Source organism: Hemitrygon akajei, chromosome 21 (assembly GCF_048418815.1).
Source record: "Hemitrygon akajei chromosome 21, sHemAka1.3, whole genome shotgun sequence".
In the NCBI taxonomy this organism is placed as follows: Eukaryota; Metazoa; Chordata; class Chondrichthyes; order Myliobatiformes; family Dasyatidae; genus Hemitrygon; species Hemitrygon akajei.
Genome location: NC_133144.1, coordinates 10,160,946 through 10,181,908, shown reverse-complemented (window position 1 = coordinate 10,181,908; position 20,963 = coordinate 10,160,946). Strand labels below are relative to the sequence as shown.

Genomic DNA, 20,963 nt, shown 5'->3' with positions numbered 1-20,963 from the left:
CCCGATGCATCCTGACGACGTTCCCAAAACAGCACTCATCACCCCTTTCAGCCTTTTCGAGTTCCTCCGCATGCCGTTCAGCCTGAAGAATGCCGCACAGACGTTTCAGCAGTTAATGGACGTGGTGGGACGCGACCTGGACTTTGCTTTCATCTATTTGGACGACATCCTCATAGCCAGCAGCAGTCGTCAGGAGCATCTGTCCCACCTCCGTCAACTCTACGTCCGACTGAGTGAATACGGCCTGACAATCAACCCGGCCAAATGCCAGTTCGGGCTCGACACCATCAACTTCCTGGGCCACAGGATTACTAAAGACGGGGCAACCCCCCTGCCCGCTAAGGTAGACGTAGTCCGCCATTTCCCCCGACCCACCACAATCAAAGGCCTTCAGGAATTCATGGGTATGGTAAATTTCTACCACTGCTTCCTCCCTTCAGCTGTCCGGATCATGTGCCCCCTGTTCGCCTTGCTGTCCGGTCCGGGCAAGGACATTACCTGGGACGAGGAGTCCGCCGCCACTTTCATTAAAACGAAAGAAGCCTTGGCAGACGCCGCGATGCTAGTGTACCCCAGAATGGACGGCCCTACTGCCCTCACAGTGGACGCATCTAACATGGCAGTCAGTGGGGTACTGGAGCAACTCATCGAGGGTCGCTGGCAACCCCTGGCGTTTTTCAGCAAACACCTGCGACCACCTGAGCTCAAATACAGTGCTTTCGACAGGGAACTGTTGGCGCTATACCTGGCAATCCGGCATTTCAGGTACTTCTTAGAAGGTAGGCCCTTCACCGCGTTCACGGACCACAAACCGCTTACCTTTGCGTTCACGAAGGTGTCCGATCCCTGGTCGTCCCGCCAGCAGCGCCATCTGTCCTACATCTCTGAATACATGACAGATGTCCGACACGTCTCGGGTATGTCCAATGTCGTGGCGGACGCACTCTCTCGCCCTACCATTCATGCCCTTTCCCAAGGGGTAGGCTTTGAGGCTCTGGCGGAGGCGCAGCAGGCAGACGAGGAGATCCCTAGTTACAGAACCGCAGTCTCCGGTTTGCAGCTCCAGGACCTCCCCGTAGGCCCAGGTGAGAGGACCCTTCTCTGTGATGTCACCACCGGCCAACCCCGTCCCGTCGTCCTGGCAACCATTTTCGACTCCATTCATAACTTAGCGCACCCCTCCATCAGGACAACCGTCCGGATGGTCTCCAACAGGTTCGTTTGGCACGGACTCTGCAAGCAAGTCAGTGAATGGGCCAGAACGTGCATGCACTGCCAGTCGGCCATGGTGCAGCGGCACACCAAAGCTCTGCCGCAGCAGTTCCACCCCACCCACCGGTGTTTCGACCACATTCATGTGGATATCGTGGGCCCCCTGCCAGTGTCGCGAGGAGCGCAGCACCTCCTCACTATCGTGGACCAGTTCACAAGATGGCCAGAGGCGATCCCGCTCACGGACACCACCTCCGAATCTTGCGCCTGAGCACTGATCGCCACCTGGGTATCCCGCTTTGGTGTACCGGCCCACATTACCTCCGACAGAGGTGCCCAGTTCACCTCTGGCCTGTGGTCAGCCATAGCCAGCCTTTTGGGGACACAGCTGCACCACACAACTGCCTACCACCCACAGTCGAACGGCCTGGTAGAGCGTTTCTACCGTCACCTAAAGTCGGCTCTCATGGCCCGCCTGAGAGGAGCTAACTGGGTGGATGAGCTTCCCTGGGTCCTGCTCGGCATCTGCACGGCGCCCAAAGACGATCTGCACACCTCGTCGGCCGAGTTGGTGTACGGCGCACCCCTGGTCGTCCCCGGGGAGTTCATACCAGCCCCAAGGGAGCATGAGGAAGAACCCGCAGCAGTCCTGGGCAGACTACGCGAGAGGCTCAGCGACCTGGCCCCCATACCCACTTTGCAGCATGGGCAGAACCCGACCTGCGTACCCAAAGACCTGCAGAACTGTAAGTTTGTGTTTGTACAAAGTGGCGGGCATCGGGCACCGCTACAGCGGCCCTACGAGGGGCTGTTTACGGTGATCAGGAACAACGGGTCCACGTTCATGCTGGACGTTGAGGGGAGAGAGGAGGTTTTCACGGTGGACCGATTCAAACCGGCCCATGCGGACATGGCGTAACCAGTCGAGTTTCCGGCACTGCGGCGCAGAGGCAGACCTCCCAAACAGGGTCCGGCCCAGACTGTGGACATTGGGGGGTGTATCGCCAGTTCTGGGGGGGGGGGGGGTGGGGGAGGTTATGTGGCAACCCACTTCCTAGCGCACTCGAACCGGCTCACAAATAGCCAGCGCGCCGGCATAAAGGATAGTCCCAAAAGGGTGCCAAGTCTGCTTCACCAGCAAGGTGAATACGTGCCCCCTACAGCATCCGCACCCGGGGAGGGCGGGATCAGGAAGGCTTTAAAGTGAGGCCGCAAAGTTCGAATAAAATCTTTTTGTAACTGCAGTTCATCGACTCCGTGTCATAATTTCAGCTCTGCGTGTAGCACACCGCTACAGGTAGTCATTTATTGTTACGCACAGTGTGTAGAGAAAAACGGCTTGAAATAAACTATTATGAAGTGAACACAGATACACCCTGTTACAAAGCATTCAAATTTGGAGATGGAAAGATTGTTCATTTATGAAAAGAGTGAAAATTCCAACAAAAATAAGGCAGACAAAATGTTACATTGGAATGGTGGTACCAGTGCACATTCCATTACTCCAGGAAAACTTCCCTAAAGAAAGCAGGGGCAGTACTGGACATGGAGAATGGCTTTGAGGAAGAAGCCACAGAGTGGTAGTAGATGGTTGCTATTCTGACTGGAGGCCTGTGACTAGTGGTAATGGGTCCGTTGTTGTTTGTTATCTATATCACTGATCTGGATGATGTGGCTAACTGGATCAGCAAATTTGCAGATGACACCAAGGTAGGGGAGCAGTGGAGAGTGAGAAAAGCTATCGTGGCTTGAAGCAGGATCTGGACCAGCTGGAAAACTGGGCTGAAAGATGGCAGATGGAATTTAATGCAGACAAATGAGAGGTATTGCACTTTGGGTAGGACCAACCAAGGTAGGCCTTGCACAGTGAATGGTAGGCACTGAGGAGTGTGGCAGAACAAAGGGATCTGGGACTACAGATCAATAATTCACAGAAAGTGGCGTCACAAGTAGATAGGGTTGTAAAGAAAGCTTTTGGCACATTGGCCTTCATAAATCAATGTACTGAGTTCAGGAGATGGGATGTTATGCTGAAGTTGTACAAGATGTTGGTGAGGCCTAATTTGGAGTATTATGTGCAGTTCTGGTCACCTACCTCCAAAAAAGATGTAAATAAAGTTGAAAGAGAGCAGAAAAAATTTACAAGGATGTTGTCAGATCTGGAGGATCTGAGTTATAAGGAAAGATTGAATAGGTTAGGACTGTATTCCTTAGAATATAGAAGATTGAGAGGAGATTTGATAGAGGGATATACAAAATTATAAGGGGTACAGATAAGGTAAGTGCAAGTAGGCTTTTTCCACTGAGGTTGGGTGGAACTACAACCAGTGGTCATGTGTTAAGGGTGAAAAGTGAAAAGTTTAAGGAAGGCTTTCATTGAAGCAGTGTTCAGAGAGAATTCAAAGAGCACTAAGGGAACAACTCTGTCCTACAGATGAGAAATATGAGAGATGGGGGACAAAGTGTATTACAAAAAAGTAGACTGTACAAAATGGAAAGATCCATGAAGTTGTCCTTGGTCAGAACGGAGTTGTGGTATTCATGAGACATGGAGGTATATATGTGAGACTGCAGCATCCCAGACAAGGTAAAGCACAAACTGAAGACCATCAGAACTCCATGGAGAATGACAAAAAATGAAAAGCACTTACCTGATGGTGTCAATTGCTCGAACAGAAATTATCACGTGCAAACAAAACACAGAAGCTTCAGTCTTAAATCAGGACAAACTGTGAGAGTTGTAGATCAAGACACTGGTATCACATACAAAGCTGAAGTCTTAGGACGAGCAGGCAAGGTCACTGGGAGAAACAAAAGTTGCTACAACTTGAATTACCTAGAACCAGCCAGCCACTGTCGATGGCATAGCAGGGTCAGTCACATTCATGTGTAGACAGACTTCATATTGAGTCAAGTATAGATCAGGCTGGTCCATCTGAGAAGTGTCAAGATGAAAATGCCCCAGTAACTAAAGAGGTGTCATCTGAATCCGCAAAACAGGATTAAATCAGCAGTTGGAGAAATAATGGAGTGTTTGAGTAAGTCAGAGACATTGGCCAAAAGGCAATATCTACAAGATAAGTGTACACCCTGAAAGATACCCTGACAGGAATTATACCAAAAGCACACTTGGTGGATGGTAGCTTTGAGGAATTGAACATAAAAGAACTCCAAAGAGGCTCATCAACATGTGCAGAGTCACTCCAACTACTTTGCACAGTGATATATGAAAAGCAACAGCAACTCTATTCCATGGACATAAAATCTACATTCTTACAGGAAACAGCGTTGTCATGTGACATTTACATTCAATCCCCACTTGAAGCCAGAAGTGAAGGAACACTGTGGAAACTCCAAGTGTGTTAATGGTCTAGCAGATGCATCACTCTACTAGTATAAAAAGGTCCAGGAACTAATGTTGAAAACAGGTGGGAAGATATCACAAGTGCCTGCAGCTGTTTTTTTTACTGACAAGATTCAGAATGTCATGTTATTGGAATACAAGAAGCTGAAGTTGAGTGACTTAGATCAAAGATGGGTGGCAAGACAGAGCAGATCTGACATCATGTCTGATGCCTGCAACTTGGTATCCAGCACAAAAAAATGCCACAGTACAAACTTTACATTAGGCAATCAAGACTGCGAAATTCAATCTGGAAAAAGTAGTCTTGAAGTTTCAACAGCTTAGAAAAGATGCTCATCGATTTCAGTGATGCTCATTTGGAAACCTTCCTGATGGAAGTACTCAAGGAAGACATTTCATTGTATTGATGGGAGAAGAGGGAAGATTTTCACCTCTTTGTTGGCAATCAAAAAGGATGAAGAGTTGTATGCAGTATGCTGGCGAAGAAACCCATGCAACGTCTGATGGCATTGACAATGCAGTTTATTTGGCCACACTCTATTGAACTTGTCCATGGCAAGCCAAAGAAAAATACTCTACAAGTAACTGGTGTCACATACAACTACTCTTTGGTTGATGCCATTAAATCCACCATGTCAGTTACACAGAAGAGACTTCATTTAGAGATAAGCAGCATCAAGGAACTTGTGCAAGCACAGAAAATTCATCACATGCTATGGTCAACTACAAAGGAACAACTCGCTGACTGACTCACAAGGAAGGGAGCACCAGCTCTTGTGCTGCTGAAGACACTTAGTGAAGGCATTTGGGACCTTAAGAACTGTATCAACATCAAGGGTTAGAACCAATTCCCATATCCTAATGGACAGTGGAATTGATAGTTTTAAAATTTTCTTTAATATACATAAAAAGGATGGGAGATAGTCGAGTTTATTCATTTGGGCTATGTAAGCATCTACTCGGGAGGCACACTTTCGCTGTTATTGCCATTCACATTTACCCTGCTTTGGGCATGCGGAGGTGGGGGGGGGTGTTGCAAGGGGATAAGAAAATGGCAAATGGCAGCCCTCATGTACTGAACTTGAATGGAGAAAGCAAAGTTGATTAAATCTTGTCTTTGTTGCTTGAGCATCAACCGGTTTGCTGTGTGAATAGACTTGTTTTCGCAGTTACAGCTTCCATGTGGCTCAGTTTTAGTCAGTCACAACAGTACTAATTTCTATATTTTTATAGGGGATAAACCAAATCTACAGCAAGCATTTAGAGACTCTCAGTCAGCAGATCAGGTGGCATCTATGGGGAGAAATAAACATTTGATGCTTCAGGGTGAGACCCTTCATCAGGACTGGAAAAAAAGGGGAAGCATCCAAAATAAGAAGGTGAGCGTAGTAAAGAGGAACACTGGGAGTAATGTACTGCAAGTAGTACAGTGGAAGTAATACACCTGGACGAGTATAGTGGGAGCAATATAATGAGTTACATGTGGAAATAGAGTAATATAAAGGAAGATAAGCTAGAAGCCAGATGAAGAAGGAATATAACAGGAGAAGAGAGTGGAAAATGGGAAGAAAGAAAAGCACAATTGGAAGAGGCCAGAATGGGGAAATGAGGGAGGAAAAGGAGGGGGAAAAATTATTTGAAGCTGGAGAAATCGATGTTCATGACATCAAGATGGAGGCTACCTAGATGGAATACAAGATGTTACTCCTCCAACCTGAGAGTCTGACAGCACTCACTATAGAAAATGTGAGGAATATTTGAAATAAATTGCAAAGAGCACCAATGATGTAGGGAGGAGTTTAATCAAATTTAAATAACAGAGACAACTGAACACTGAGATTTTGCCCCTGGATGAGTAAATGTCAGCTATGTTCTGATTCTGTACTTCATCCTGGACATTCCCACATTGTTGGTTACTCCTGAATCACATTTTATTAGCACCTTTAATGCAGTCAAAATACTCCAATGTGCATCACAGGACCACAAAATAAAATTAATATCGAAGTATTAAGGGAGAATATCCATTGCTAGGTTGAACAAGTAGGCATCCAGACATGAAGGTACAGAGGTAGAGTTGTTTAAGGGGCATAATGGGTGACAGATAAGGCCGTTCAAGGCACCTAGAGCCCATGTGTAGGGTATCACACAGAATGCAGGAGGAACTCAGCAGGTCAGGCAGCATCAATGAAGAAGAATAGACAGTCAAGTTTTCAGGGCTTCAGCAGGATTATATCATGCAGAGGATGCTAACTACTCCTATCCCTCATCTTTATAGCACAAGGGTAAAACCTCTTGCTATCAAACTGGCCCTACACTCAGTGATGGAATTGGCTAAAAATAAAATGGTTAATACCAGAATTAAAACAGTGGTCAAAATTATAGATATCAAATGCCTGAAATGCTCACATTGCAATAGCAACTAGGATAAGAAAAAAAAAGTTCTTAAAATAATCGATAATGTTTTATTTTATGGACAAGCAATACATTTCTGTTTGTGAAGATTAGATTTAATAGCACTGAGCCTCATTTTTAAGTAGAATGCTGGCAATCATTAACACGGCTTGCACTGAACTGTGATTACAGCAATGTGGCAGAGGCAGGTGACACCTGAGGCATTGACTACAACGAACAAGTGACGGGGATAAAGCAAATCTAAAAGGGGACACCAAATCAAAATGGCACAAAATCTTTGAGGATACTTTGTTCTTCATTTTCTTTATTTCCTTTTTTAAAAAAAATATACATTGACTTTGGTGTACTTTAGATAGAGAATGCAGGTCATCTGTGTGTCCAGGACAAAGTAGTGAGCAGGAAAAAAATCATTGGCGGACACCTCTCACCCTGCAGATGGCCTTTTCCAAAAGCTCCCTTCCGAAAAGTACCATCTTACAAGTTTTCTTCCCCCCAGACAGTTAATTTGATCAACTATTCTAGTTAGAACCCCCCACTTACCTTTATCTATTATCCCCAACACTACACTGAAAACCATTTAAGCCACTTTTTATAATGCTGTTTAGATTGTAAATACATGCAATATTTATGTATTCAAGATCCAATATTGTTTAATGTCATTTCCAGTGTACAAATATAAAGGAGAACAAAATACAGATCTGATAGAGCACTTCCACCTCCTCTCTGTAGGCAATCTCACCATTGTTGGTGATGAACTCCGCCACTGTCATGTCATTGGTGAACTTGACAAAGTGATTACTCAGCTGTTTGGCCGTGCAGTCACCTGTGGGCAGAGTGTACAGCCGTGGGGAGCGCCTGCATTGAGGATGATGGGGAGGGAGGAGCGGTTGTGCATCCTGACTGTCTGGGGTCTGTTGATTAACAAGTCCAACACCCAGCTGCACAGTGGTGCATTTAGACCGAGGAGTAGGAGTTATGAACACTTTATTCCACACTCATACTTTAACCTCTAACTTTATTTTTATATCTAATTCTTTATAATTATATCTAATTCTTATATCTAATTATATCTAATTCTTTATCATTGTTTTTTGTTGTATATCGTGAAAACACAAGGTGGCAAATTCCTAATACATGTCAATGCACATGGTGAACAATGTTGATCCTTAAACCTCATCATTCCACCCTGCTCTGGGGAACAAACACTTTACTGAAGCTGCAGAGGGATGAAGCTTCGCTTGATGATGGGTCTCGGCCTGAAACGTTGACTGTTTATTCCTCTCCAAAGATGCTGCCTGACCTATTTACAGGTGTTTTTTTTCAGCAGCAGTTGCCAAACCTAATCTCTACCATCTAGAAGGACATGAATCAACAAAAACAGCAACAGCAGTGATCTCTTCAAAGCACCAGCTTGGAAACATTACTGATCTTTCTTCACGGCTAGGCCTGAATTTCGAGTTATTGATGGGAATATGTTCACTGCACACCCATTACAGAGATTCAAAAATACTCCAAAGGCAAACAGGGATGGGCAATAAATATTGTAACATTTTAAAGTAAAACCTTTATTGCATGATAAAATTAAAGTCAGTACTCCAATACAACCACCCTCATTAGATGGATGTTTGAAGAAAAAAAATCTACAAAATTCTCATGGAATGGGCTTTTATATTGAACAATGATTCCTCTTAATTTTGGATAGCGTTAAACTAATTGTTCATTTGGGTTTTCAAAATGAGTAGAACTTTATCTGGAAAAGAATGGTGTTTACAGAGACTGGACTTGGAGCAGTGGAATTACCAATGGTAAGAGAACAGATGAGCCTACCTCCTATTCTGGCATTATATGCCACCCCCACTCCACAAATCTCATTGTTAGCAGCAGCAGCTACTTCCCCAGCACATCGTGTTCCATGCCTGTGAAGAAATGGAAAACAATGCAAATACTTACATGCATATGTTTTTCTGATAAATATATTTGCACACCACTCTTATCATTTCATCCCCTTCAACCTTCACAGAGTCACCAACAGCTGAACCACCCACAGATGAGAATCACAACACAGCTAGACCCTTCAGCCCATCATGTATCAGAGGCCACCACAGTAGCATAGAGGTTAACATGACATTATTACAGATAGGGGTGCTTCAGTTCGGCGTTCAATTCCGGCACCATCAATAAAGAGTCTGTATGTTCCGCCCTGTGAACCGCACGCAATTCCTCACGGTGCTCTAGTCTCCTTCTACATTCCAAAGACATACTAGTTAGTCGATGAATTGGTCATTGCAAATTGTCCCGGAATTAGGCTAAGCTTAAAATTGGGGGTTGCTGGGTGTCAGAAGTGCCTATTTTGCGCTGCATCTCCATCCATAAGTAACAGCAAGAATCCTAGCAGTGATTCCTGTGAGACATCACTGATTACAGCCTTCCAACTACGACAACCCTTTCTCCTGCTCTACCTTCTATTGTCAAACTAATCTCAGATTCAATTCATTAACTTGCCAAAGCTGGAGTAGGATGCAACTTTGAGTCTCTATCATGTGGCCTTCTTCAAAATTGGACCGCATGGTAGAGTAGAAGTGAATGTACCACTTTACTGCCCCAGCTGTAAGATCAGGAATCAACTCCCACCACTGTCAGTAAGGAGTTTGTACTTTCTCCCCATAATTGCATGGGTTTCCTCCAGGTACTCAGTTTTCTTCTTTATTTCTTTTTAAAAAAGACATAGGAGCAGAGTTAGGCCATTCAGCCCATCGAGACTGCTCTGCCATTTTATCATGGCTGATCCATTTCCCCTTCAACCCCATTCTTCTACTTTTGCCCCAATACCTTCAACACCCTAACTAATCAAAACCTCTAAACCTCCTCCTTAAATACACCCAATGACCTGGCCTCCACAACCACCTGATTCCACAGATTCACCACCCTCCGGCTAAAGAAATTCCTTCTCATCTCCGTTCTAAATGAAAGTCCCTCTTTTTTGAGGCTGTGTCCTCTGATTCTAAACTTGCCCACTATAGGAAACAACCTCTCTACATACCTTTCAACATTCGATAGGTTTCAATGAGATTTCCCCTCATTCTTCCAAATTCTAGTGAGTATAGGCCCAGAGCCATCAAACACTCCTCATATGCTAACCCTTTCATTTCCAGAATCATTCTCATGAACCTCCTTTGAACTCTCTCCAATGTCAGCCTATTCTTTTTAAATAAGGGCCAAAAACTACTCACAATACTCCAAATGAGGTCTCCCCGATACCTTATAAAGCCTAGGCATCACACTCATGCTTTTATATTCTGATCCACTCAAAATGAATGTTCACATTGTATTTGCCTTCCTCACCACCAACTCAACCTTCAGGGACTCCCAAGTGCCTTTGCACCCCACACAGAAAACAGGCTATGCTTTTATTCCCTCCACCAAAGTGCAATCCCATACACTTCCTGACAGCGTATTCCATCCGCCTTCTGTCCATTCTCCTAATCTGTGTATATCCTTCTGCAATCTCCCTGCTTCCTCAACGCTATCTGCACTTCCACCCATCTTCATATCGTCTGCAACTTGGCCATAAAGTCATCAATTCCATCATTCAAATCATTGACATACAACGGAAAAATACGCAGTCCTTACACTGACCCCTGTGGAACATCACTAGTCAGTGACAGCCAATCAGGAAAAAGTTCCCTTTATTCCCACACTTTGCCTCCTACCAATCATCCAATGCTCCATCCATGTTGGTATCTATCCTGTTATACCATGAACATGCAACTTGTTAAGCAGCCTAATGTGTGGCACCTTGTTAAAGGCCTTCTGAAGATCCAAGTGCACAACATACACCACTTCTCCTTTGTCCATCCTGCTTTTACTTCCTCAAAGAATTCCAACAGACTTGTTGAACAAGATTTTCCCTTTGGAAAACCATACTGACTTTGGCCTATTTTATCAAGTACATCCAAGTATCTGAAATCTCATCCTTTACAATGAACTCCCAACATTGACTTAACCACTGACATCAAGCTAACTGGCCTATAATTTCCTCTCTTCTGCCTCCTTCGCTTCTTGAAGAGTGGAGTGACATTTCCAATTTTCTAGTCCTCTGGAACCATTCCAGAATCTATTGATTCTTGAAAGATCGTTACTAATGCCTCCACAATCTCTTTAGCTATCTCTTGGACTAACCCTGGGAGGTAGTCCATCTGGTCCAGGTGACTTATCTACCTTCAGACCTTTCAGTTCCCTAGTAATGGAAACTGCACTCACTTTTGTCCCCAGATACTCTCAATCTTCTGACATATGGCTGGTGTCTTCCACAGTGAATACTGATGCAAAATACTTATTCACTTTATCTGCCATTTCTTTGACCCCATTACCACCTCTCCTATGTAATTTTTCAGCAGTCCGATATTTACTTTTGCTTCTTTTACTCTTTATATATCTGCAAAAACTTCTGGTATCCTTGTTGATATTATTGGCGAGCTTACCTTTGCATTCCATCTCTTCCTTTTTTACGTCTTTTTTAAATTGCCTTCTGTTGGTTTTTAAAAACTTCCCAATACTTCAACTTCTCACTAATTTTTGCTGTGTTTTATGCCCTCTTTTTTGCTTTTATGTTGACTTTGAATTCCCTTGTCAGCCACTGTTGCTTCATCCTGCCTTTAGGATATGACTTCTTTCCTGTGACTTCCAAACTGCTCCAAGAAACTCCAGCCATTGCTGCTCTGCCATCATCCCTATTATGTCCTGTTCCAATCAACTTTGGCCAGCTCCTCTCTCATGCCTATGCAATTCCCTTTCTCCACATTTGACTTTAGCTTCTCTCTCTCTCAAATTGCAGGGTCAATTCTATCATATTATGATCACTGTCTCCTAAGGGTTCCTTTACCTTAAGATCTCTAATTAAATCCTGTTCATTACACAACACCCAAACCAGAATAGTTGACCTCTTAGAGGGCTCAACAACAAACTGCTCTAAAAGGCCATCAGGGTCTTAAATCTTGCAGTTTCTTAACTCTATCCATGAAGATTCTACATCTTTTGATCCTATGTCACCTCTAAGGATTTGATTTCCTTTTTTAAACCAACAGAGCCATGCTACCTCCTCTGCCAACATGCCTAGCCTTTCAATACAAGGTGTATCCTTGGATGTTAGCTCCCAACTATAATCTTTCAGTTACGGTTAGTGAATTGTAGACATACTATGTTTCCACCAGAAGTATGGCAACACTTGCGGAATGCCCAGCACAATCCTCACTGATTGGATTTGACACATATTTCACTTCATGTTTTGATGTACATGTGACAAATAAAGCTCAACATTATCCTTACTTTTTATCTTTACTATGATAGTACTGTTGTTATGTGTCACAAGGTTTCTTAATTAATGTAAACACTATATATTTATAATACAGTTGGCCCTCCTTATCCGCGAGTTCCGCATGTGCAAATTCAACCAACTGCGAATCGAGAAAACCCGGAAGTGCTCTTCCTGCACTTGTTGTTCGAATCTTCGATGGAACGAAGCCTCCGTGTCACCCGAAGGATAACAACGTGCCTACAACCACTGCAAGATTTGTTTGATGATGCAAAGAAAAAGAGACAGTTTCCTATAACAATGTTTCTAACTAAAGCATCTGCAATTCTGAAGTCTCCACATTCAATGCTTGAAGATCCTCAGCCCTCAATCTCCATAGTTCCTGACTTTAGTATTATTAAGCCTCCTCCAAAGCATCCTTATTCCCTAAATAAGACAGTTTAACAACTACTGTACGGGTATTACAAGTTTTACTCATTGATCATTGCTCGCTTCGCGTCTCGTTTGTTCGCTGCTTGTGTTGTGAACGAGAGGAACATGTACAGTTTTTTTTCTTGCCAATATTCCCTAAACATTACAGTATAACAACTATTTACATAGCATTTACATTGTATTAGGTATTTTAAGTAATCTAGAGATGATTTAAAGTATACAGGAGGATGTGCGTAGGTTACATGCAAATACTACGCCATTTTCTATAAGGGACTTGAGCATCCGCGTGTTCTGGTATCCACGGGGAGGTCCCAGAACCAATCCCTCATGGATAAGGAGGGCCGACTTTACAGTGCAGAACAGGCCCTTCTGGCTGAATGAGCAGCGCCACCCAGTAACCCGCCTATTCAACACTAGGCTAATCACAAGACAATTTAAAATGACCAATTAACCTACTAACCAGAGCATCTTTAGACTGTGGGAAGAAACCAGAGCACCAGGAGGAAAGCTACATGGTCACAGCAAGAACGTACAAGCTCCTTCCACACTGCACCAGAACGAAACTTTGAATTCTGACCGCCTGAGCTGTAATTATGACACATTAACGACTACTCTACAATGTATTAATGAATTTTCTTTTGATAGCAAACCCATTATGCAACTTGGTACAGGATGTGCAGGAGCATGGAAACAAAAATGAAATAATGGGAAAAAATATTGGTATACTGAGCATATCATCTAAAATAAAATGATTTAGATCACACCCTCTCTCTCCCCCTTGTCACCGCCATCATCCTTCAGATTCCATTCCAAACAAATCATTCATTGCAATAACCCACCGGTTATCATTGAGCTGTGTATAACGAGGCTGGGGATCAAGATCATTATCGTTCACGTCAAAACTGGCACCAGGATCCTAGTACAGGAAAAGAAACAACTGTTTTAGTGGTCTTGTCCCTCTGCAAAAAAAAAAAAAAAAAACGCCTTCCAGTAGGACAAAGACTTTCCTTGTCTTCTGCTGGTACCCAGAACTAATTTATTAGTGAGATCAATAAGGGATTTGCATAGATTTGTATGTCAGCATAGGTTAAGAAGTCAATATTCAAGATTGTTTAATGTCATTCCAGTACACAAGTGTACAGGAGAATGAAAAAATTGTTACTTCAGATCTGATGCAGCACAAGCCACAAGATAAGGAGCCCAATAATAAAAGGCACAATAAATATAAATGCATCAGATAGCTTATAGAACATAGACTGATTGTATGTCCATAGAGTGACACTAGATACAGCACTGTCTGTACATAAGGCAACTCAGGCAGAAAATCTGGTTCAGTTGCATTCTTGAACAGATTATCTGAATCATGCAGCAATGAAAATTTAATACATCTACTTACATAATTAACTTCTAAATCCGGGTGATTTTTCTCAATTCCATCATCCAGGATAGAGACTACGATACCCTTCCCTGTGTAACCTTGCTTCCAGGCATCTTTCACATTCAGGTCACGATGGTTTGAATTATGCTAATTAAAGCAGAACAATACAAAGCTTTATCACCAGATTGATAATTCACAAAATAAATGAAGCCTTTTTGTCCTAGCTTTGCCCTTTCGATAACTATGTTCCAATTTCTAATTGAGTCATCAGACTCCTTTGTGAAGTTGTTTGAAGATTTAACACTAGTCTAACCATTTTAGTATTGTCCAGTGAAACTTCAAACAGACTATGGCAGCACCCATCATTAAGGACCCCCATCACCCAGGACATGCCTTTTTCTCATTGCTACCATCAGTGTACAGGAGCCAGAAGATGCACACTCAACACTTCAGGAACAGATTTCTGAATGGACAATGTACTACTGCCACAAGCAACAAATTTCACAACATATGCGAGTGATATTAAACCTGATTCTGATTCAATAACTGCCATCTGACTGTTCAGAAGTTCTGATAGACTGTTATTGAGTTCACTCATTGATACAGCATACAGACTGGGGGTCAAGCTGGGGATTTGGAGTGCGGCCAGGACACAGACCACGGGGTGAATACACAGTCGGAACTGTGGCTGAGCTCTGGATCACCAGGGATGGACAATGTGGGTCGGTTTGCTGCCAGAGCCAGGGCTGAGTTTCTATATTCTACAGCAGCGTAGTGGCTAGCGTGACACTACTACAGCTCAGGGTGCCAGAATCTAGAGTTCTATTCTGGTGGCCAAAGTTTTGTACATTCTTCCCATGGGTTTCCACCGGGTGCTCTGGTTTCCTCCCCCTCCAAAAATGTACAAGTTAGCAGGTTAATTAGTCATTGTAAATTGTCCTGTGATTAGGCCAAGGTTAAATTGGTGGATTGCTGGGCAGCACAGTTTGGTGGGCTGGAAGGGTCTGTCCACACTGAATCGCTAAACTAAATGAGTAAAAATATGCTTTGGTATTGACAGGATGAAGATCCAATCGTCTAGAAAACCTGATGGCCCAGCTCCAAAGCCTCAAGGCTGCCACATTATCAATTTCAATTGCTACTTTATTATCTATGCCAACTTAATTTAATACAAATTCTGCTTAAGAGTCCTCAAGGTTTATTGCTTCCTCATTACAACACGGGAAACTCGACAATAGCTTCCAGGATTGATGACTGGGGAAACGTTGCACATCTGTTAACAGGCTACCTTGCGCGGATAGCACATTTCAGAATCAGAATCAGGTTTATTATCTGTTGGCAAATTTTGTTTTTTGCAGTAGCAGTAAAGTGAAATACATAATAAATTACCATACAAAATATAAGAAATAAAAATACAAAAAGAGAGCAAAATAGTGAAGAACTGTTCATGGTCTTTCCAGAAATCTGTTGGTGGAGGGGAAGAAGCTGTTCCTAAAAGACAGAATGTGCCTTTTCGGGCTCCTTGCCTCCTCCCTGATGGTAATACTGAGAAGACGACAAACAATAAACAGGTTACACTTAATTTATAAATAAATAGTTTAAAGACAATCCAAAAAATAATACACAAGAGTGGCCACATAAGGTCTGGTCATGAAAATTGTATTTAGAACATGTTGAGTTGCATCCTTGAAGCTTTTTTTTAAAAAAAATCACACTATTCCTGCTGTGTCTGTCTGAACTACTCACAAGGTTTAGCACATTCTCTGGAAAATGTTCATACACATGGGAAGGTTCAAGGGGTAACGGGTTGGAAACTGACCAATGAAGGAGAGAATTACTTACCAGAAGAGATAAGGAGATGGTTAAATATTTGGAGAGAGTATCGTGCCTCTATGTGGGTGTGGGTGAATCTAAAGCTCTCAACAGGAATTAATGTAGGACACAATTGTATTGGACAAGAGAGCTCTGCTACTGAAGATCGTAAGACACAGGAGCAGAACTAGACCATTCAGTTCATTGAGGTTCTGTACTTACATAGTGGCCACTTTATTAGGTACACCTGGTTGTTAATGCAAATATCTAATCAGCCAATCGTGTAACAGCAACTCAATACTTAAAAGCATGCAGACATGGTCAAGAGGTTCAGTTGTTGTTCAGACCAAACATTAGAATGGGGAAGAAATGTCATCCGAATGGCTTTAACCCTGCAACGACTGTTCATGCCAGACAGGTTGGTTTGAATATCTCAAACTGTAGATCTCCTGGGATTTTCATGTAAAACAGTCTCTGGAGTTTACAGAGAATGGTGCAAGAAAGAAAACAAATCCAGTGAATGGCAGTTCTGTGGGCAAAAATGCCTCGTTAATTAGAGAAGTCAGAGGAGAATGGCCAGACACGTTCAAGATGACAGCAACTAAAAAAAACCACGTGTTATAACAGCGGTGTACAGTAGAGAACTCTGAACGCACAACACATCAATTCTTGAAGTGGATGGACTAAGCAGCACAAACCAACACCGGGTTCTACTCGTGTACCTAATATTTTAGCACATTATTTTTAGCATAATATTTAGCACTTTATTTTAGCACATCGGATCAGTGCAGTGCACAAGTTACTACTTACTAGGTACCACTGCAGGGAAAACTTGGGATCATTTGGTTCTGTGTAAATATCCCGCTTTGTTCTTTTTTTCACAACTTGCTGCTCCAGCCATTTGACCTGTTTGACAAAAAAGGAGTTTATTATCCAGTAAACTGTCCATCTCTAAATTATACTGCAAATCAGCAACTGTTTAACTGGATTTACCAAACATTTGGTGCACAAACTGAATGGGAAGAGGTGGATTTTGGATTCTAAACAAAGAATTCCACCTACATTTGAAAAGTTTACAAATAACATCTTACAGAATGGTTCACTACTACTTTCTTTCAAGGAACTTCAGCTTTTCACAATTTTTGATATTATTACACATTTAAGTACAGGTAGTCCCTGAGTTACGAACATCCGATTTACGGACAACTCATTCTTACGAACCAAGGAAGGAGAACACCGTCCGCCATTTTAAGTCGGAATGTGACGCCATCCACCATTTTAAGTCGTTGCCATTGACACTGTGTTGAGTGTTTAACTTTGTATTTGGCTTAAAGTTCCGGTCGGCTGACGGCACACTGAGATCAGCACCGGGTTGGAGAACGGAGTTTCCCGAGTTCAATCCAGTGATAGACCGTTCCCAAGCCGGGTTGATGTTGATCCAGTGACTCCCGTACCATCTGTGCTGGGTTGATGTCGAGCTTGTAACTCGACCTCGTTAAAAAAAACACTGCCACCTCCAGTTTAAATTCCCACACGGAATATTGTGGATGATCAAATACCCAAACCCAGCACAGCCCCCACTTGTCCCATTTAGCCTGTCTCAAAGCGGTGGTCCTTAGGACCCAGTGGACCTCGGGAGCCGGCGGAGCTTGGGACCCGCCGCCCGCAGTGTTTCTGTTCCTTTGATGGGAAGTGATCTCGATTGAAAATAAAGTGGAAATAATAAAGCGTTTGGAAAGAGGTGAAACACCATCGGTCATTGGAAAAGCGTTAGGCTACAGTTGGTCAATGATTGGAACAATTTTAAAGGATAATGGATAAAATGAGAATAATAGAGCATGTGAAAGGCGCTACCCTGATGAAAGCTACAATTATTACTAAGCAACGCAGAGTTTAATTATGGGAATACATACTTTTCTTAAGTGTTTTATATGCATAGAAAGGTAAAATATATACTATATACTAAGACAAACGTTTGACTAACTGACACTAAATAATACTGGATGTACTTGTTCCGACCTACGTACAAATCCGACTTAATGACGGACTCAGGAATGGAACTCGTACGTAACCCAGGGACTGCCTGTATATATTTTAACTGAAGAAACATGTTGGTCACATCAGTTAATAGACCATAAGATATAAGAGCAGAACTAAGCCATTCAGCCCAACGAGTTTGCTGCCCCATTCCGTTAGAGCTGATCCATTCCTTCTCAACCCCATTCTACTGCCTTCTCTCTGTAACCCCTAACACCCTGACTAATTGAGAACTAATCAATCTCTGTTTCAAATACATCCAATGACTTGGCCACCACGGCCCTCTGTGCTAATGAATTCCACAGATTGCCCACCCTTCGACTAAAGAATAGACCATAAGATATAGGAACTGGAACCAGCAGACACAAGACACTTATAAGTACATAAGTCCACAACCAAGCCTCTGATACTCATCAACAAGTCTAGTTTCTTTATGGCATAATTGAATATTAAACTGAGAACAAGAAACTAACACATTTGAGCTTTGATCATTAACATTTAAAATCAGTCATTTACACATATGCTCACCAAGAATTCTGACCAAGTTTTCATACATTTTTCTATTCTGCGATAAACCTAAATCTAAGCCACATATAATGGAAACAATGCAAGCATTGTACTGTGTAGGAGCTATGGTATTAATGATTGGTATCACCTAACATTAGGGTAATTCAGAGCTACCACCCAGTGACAAATGGCAGCATTGTACGTGGCATGTGTGCAGTTCCACGTAGATCTTTAGAGTCTGACTCCAGGAAGGTAAGGGCACTGTAGAATTGTGAGCAAACATTTGCATATGATGTAGAGTATCTTTACTCCTTGTCCAAAATAGCAAATCCCTTTTCAATTCACAAAGACCACCTTCCTAACACAAGTCAGCAGAACACCCATAGCCCTACTTGTCACCCAGATCATGTTTTTTTTAGATAAATATGGGCTGATTAGTGGAACTGTTGGCTCAGAGGTTTTCTAACTCAGTATTTTTCTTTCCCCACTATTGCTGAAAACTCCCAATAATTCTGACCAAATCACTTCTTTTTTTAATATTTGGGATTGTTTTACAATCCACCTTCCCTGTGAATTAGGCAGGAGCTAAAACTGTTACCTATAGAAATATAGCTCTTTGTTATGAAGAACTTCACTTAACATCTATATTATTTATTTAAGTAAGAGAATAACTAACATCCATTTTCTATAGGTCACAAAAACAAAAATAAAATTAAAATGAAGACGAAATAAACTGATCGTGAGAACCAAGCTAATTTAAAAATCAGTGAACTGGAATAAGTCAGCTATTAATAAAAAGCTAAATACATTTTTCTTTTACCATAATTACATTTAAAGTTTCACAGTTGATCTCATGATCCCTGCTCGTTTAAGCTTATAACAGACAGAAGACAATATTTTCTATTGATTCAACAGCTTAATGTTCATGCGCTGTGTGAAAAATCAAAGTTTCACCATCTGTCTCTGAAAGTGGAAAGCAGTAATGATATGGAATGTTGGACCAGGTCACTTAACTCTTCATTCTGCCCACGTGCGGCTGTAATCAAGCACAATATAGGGGAATAAAACAAGAATGAACTAAATACTTAAGCTCCATCCACTGGTGCCTAAAAAATGAGTCTTAGCACAAAATGTCAACTCTATTCCTTTCCACCCGCTGAGCTCCTCCAGCATATTGTGTGTGTTGCTCTGGATTTCCAGCATTTGCAGAATCTCGTGTTTATAATCCACTTATCTAACAGTTTATTGATTTAGCTAGCTTAAGAGAACTCTCTGCTTATCATGCCCCTTTTCAAAAAACAAAATTACTTTGAATCTCATAATCACCTGGGCCAATCTCTGCTTGCTGTTACCCATCTCCTCTGTGCTATGCTTCTAATTTCCAATCATCATGTGGCATTAGGGTCCAATGTACCTTGTGGCTACTCTCACCTGCAACTCTAATAATGGACTCTGCTGTATCCCAAGTCCAGATTTCAGCTGAGGGCTTCAGGGCAGTAGCTGGCAAATACAAGTACTCGATTCCAGAACGCACATGGTACACAAGGGAAAACTGTATATCTTACAGCATGAAGTCCACAACTGGTCAACCACTTTTGAAACAATAACCCATTGTGAACTTCTTTTCAATAAATGTGATCGTGTTGGGAGACAGAGTCATGACCCCTCCTGGTTATGCAACCCAATGAGATAACTTATCTTCGCCAGATGAGTCTCACCAACTTTGTCCCCACCCTGTTTTTTGTAGTCCACATTTCCAGAAGAACATTTTAGAGTTCACTTTGAAACAGACTGATCTTAGCTGTGTCTGCATTCAGAGTTGGTTCTTATCTCTATTCTTTCTAAGAGATTATGAGTCTTGTAATCTTGGTGAACCCATTATGGGCTTCTACCACCGAATAATTTTATTTTGGTACTGGCAGTGATGATTAAGACTACAAAGAAATCTAATCATTATGAATAAATAACAAAAGAACAATTGTCTAACAAAATTGCAAGCACTGTTATGAATGGCTTCTCACTGCATTTTACAGTCAAAATAATAACATTTGCGATGAAGGTAGAAGAGACTCCTCCATGTCTTTCCCAAACAAGTTAGAGTGCATACATGACTTGAAATCAATCAAGCAGTTTGCTTCTAACATTGTTTACTGCCACAGACACAAGAGATTTTAATTCTCAGTGAGAACAAACATGTTTGAATTGTGTCTGTAATAATATGCACAACAAATGTGTCACTCTCCCATGGAATAAAGTACAACTTTATGTTCACTGCCTGAAATGCTTCAAGATTGTCTAACATGGCAAAGGTGGTCAATGGAAGACCTATCCTGGCAGAGGAACTGTAATTCATGTCAAAACTTATTGACGGATTAACTGACACCAAAATCTCTACTATAGTTCATTACATAGGCATTATAGCAGCCAAAGTTTGTCCTAACAGTTTCTTCCAACAACAGCAAGCTGCTTGGAAGGAAATGAGGCATTTGTTTGGGTTT

The 20,963-nt window shown here is 42.3% G+C and overlaps 1 protein-coding gene across 1 annotated transcript in view; it reads right to left on the bottom strand.

The window, feature by feature from the left end:
* LOC140714066 (furin-like) overlaps nucleotides 1–20,963 on the bottom strand; it is a 152,056-nt gene that overhangs the window by 45,446 nt on the left and 85,647 nt on the right. The window contains exons 3-6 of the mRNA XM_073024769.1: nucleotides 16,732–16,827; nucleotides 14,128–14,256; nucleotides 13,571–13,647; nucleotides 8,816–8,904 (exon numbers count right to left, since the gene is read on the bottom strand). Of these exons, the coding sequence (XP_072880870.1) occupies nucleotides 8,816–8,904; nucleotides 13,571–13,647; nucleotides 14,128–14,256; nucleotides 16,732–16,827 (391 nt within the window). The remainder of the gene's footprint in view (nucleotides 1–8,815; nucleotides 8,905–13,570; nucleotides 13,648–14,127; nucleotides 14,257–16,731; nucleotides 16,828–20,963) is intronic.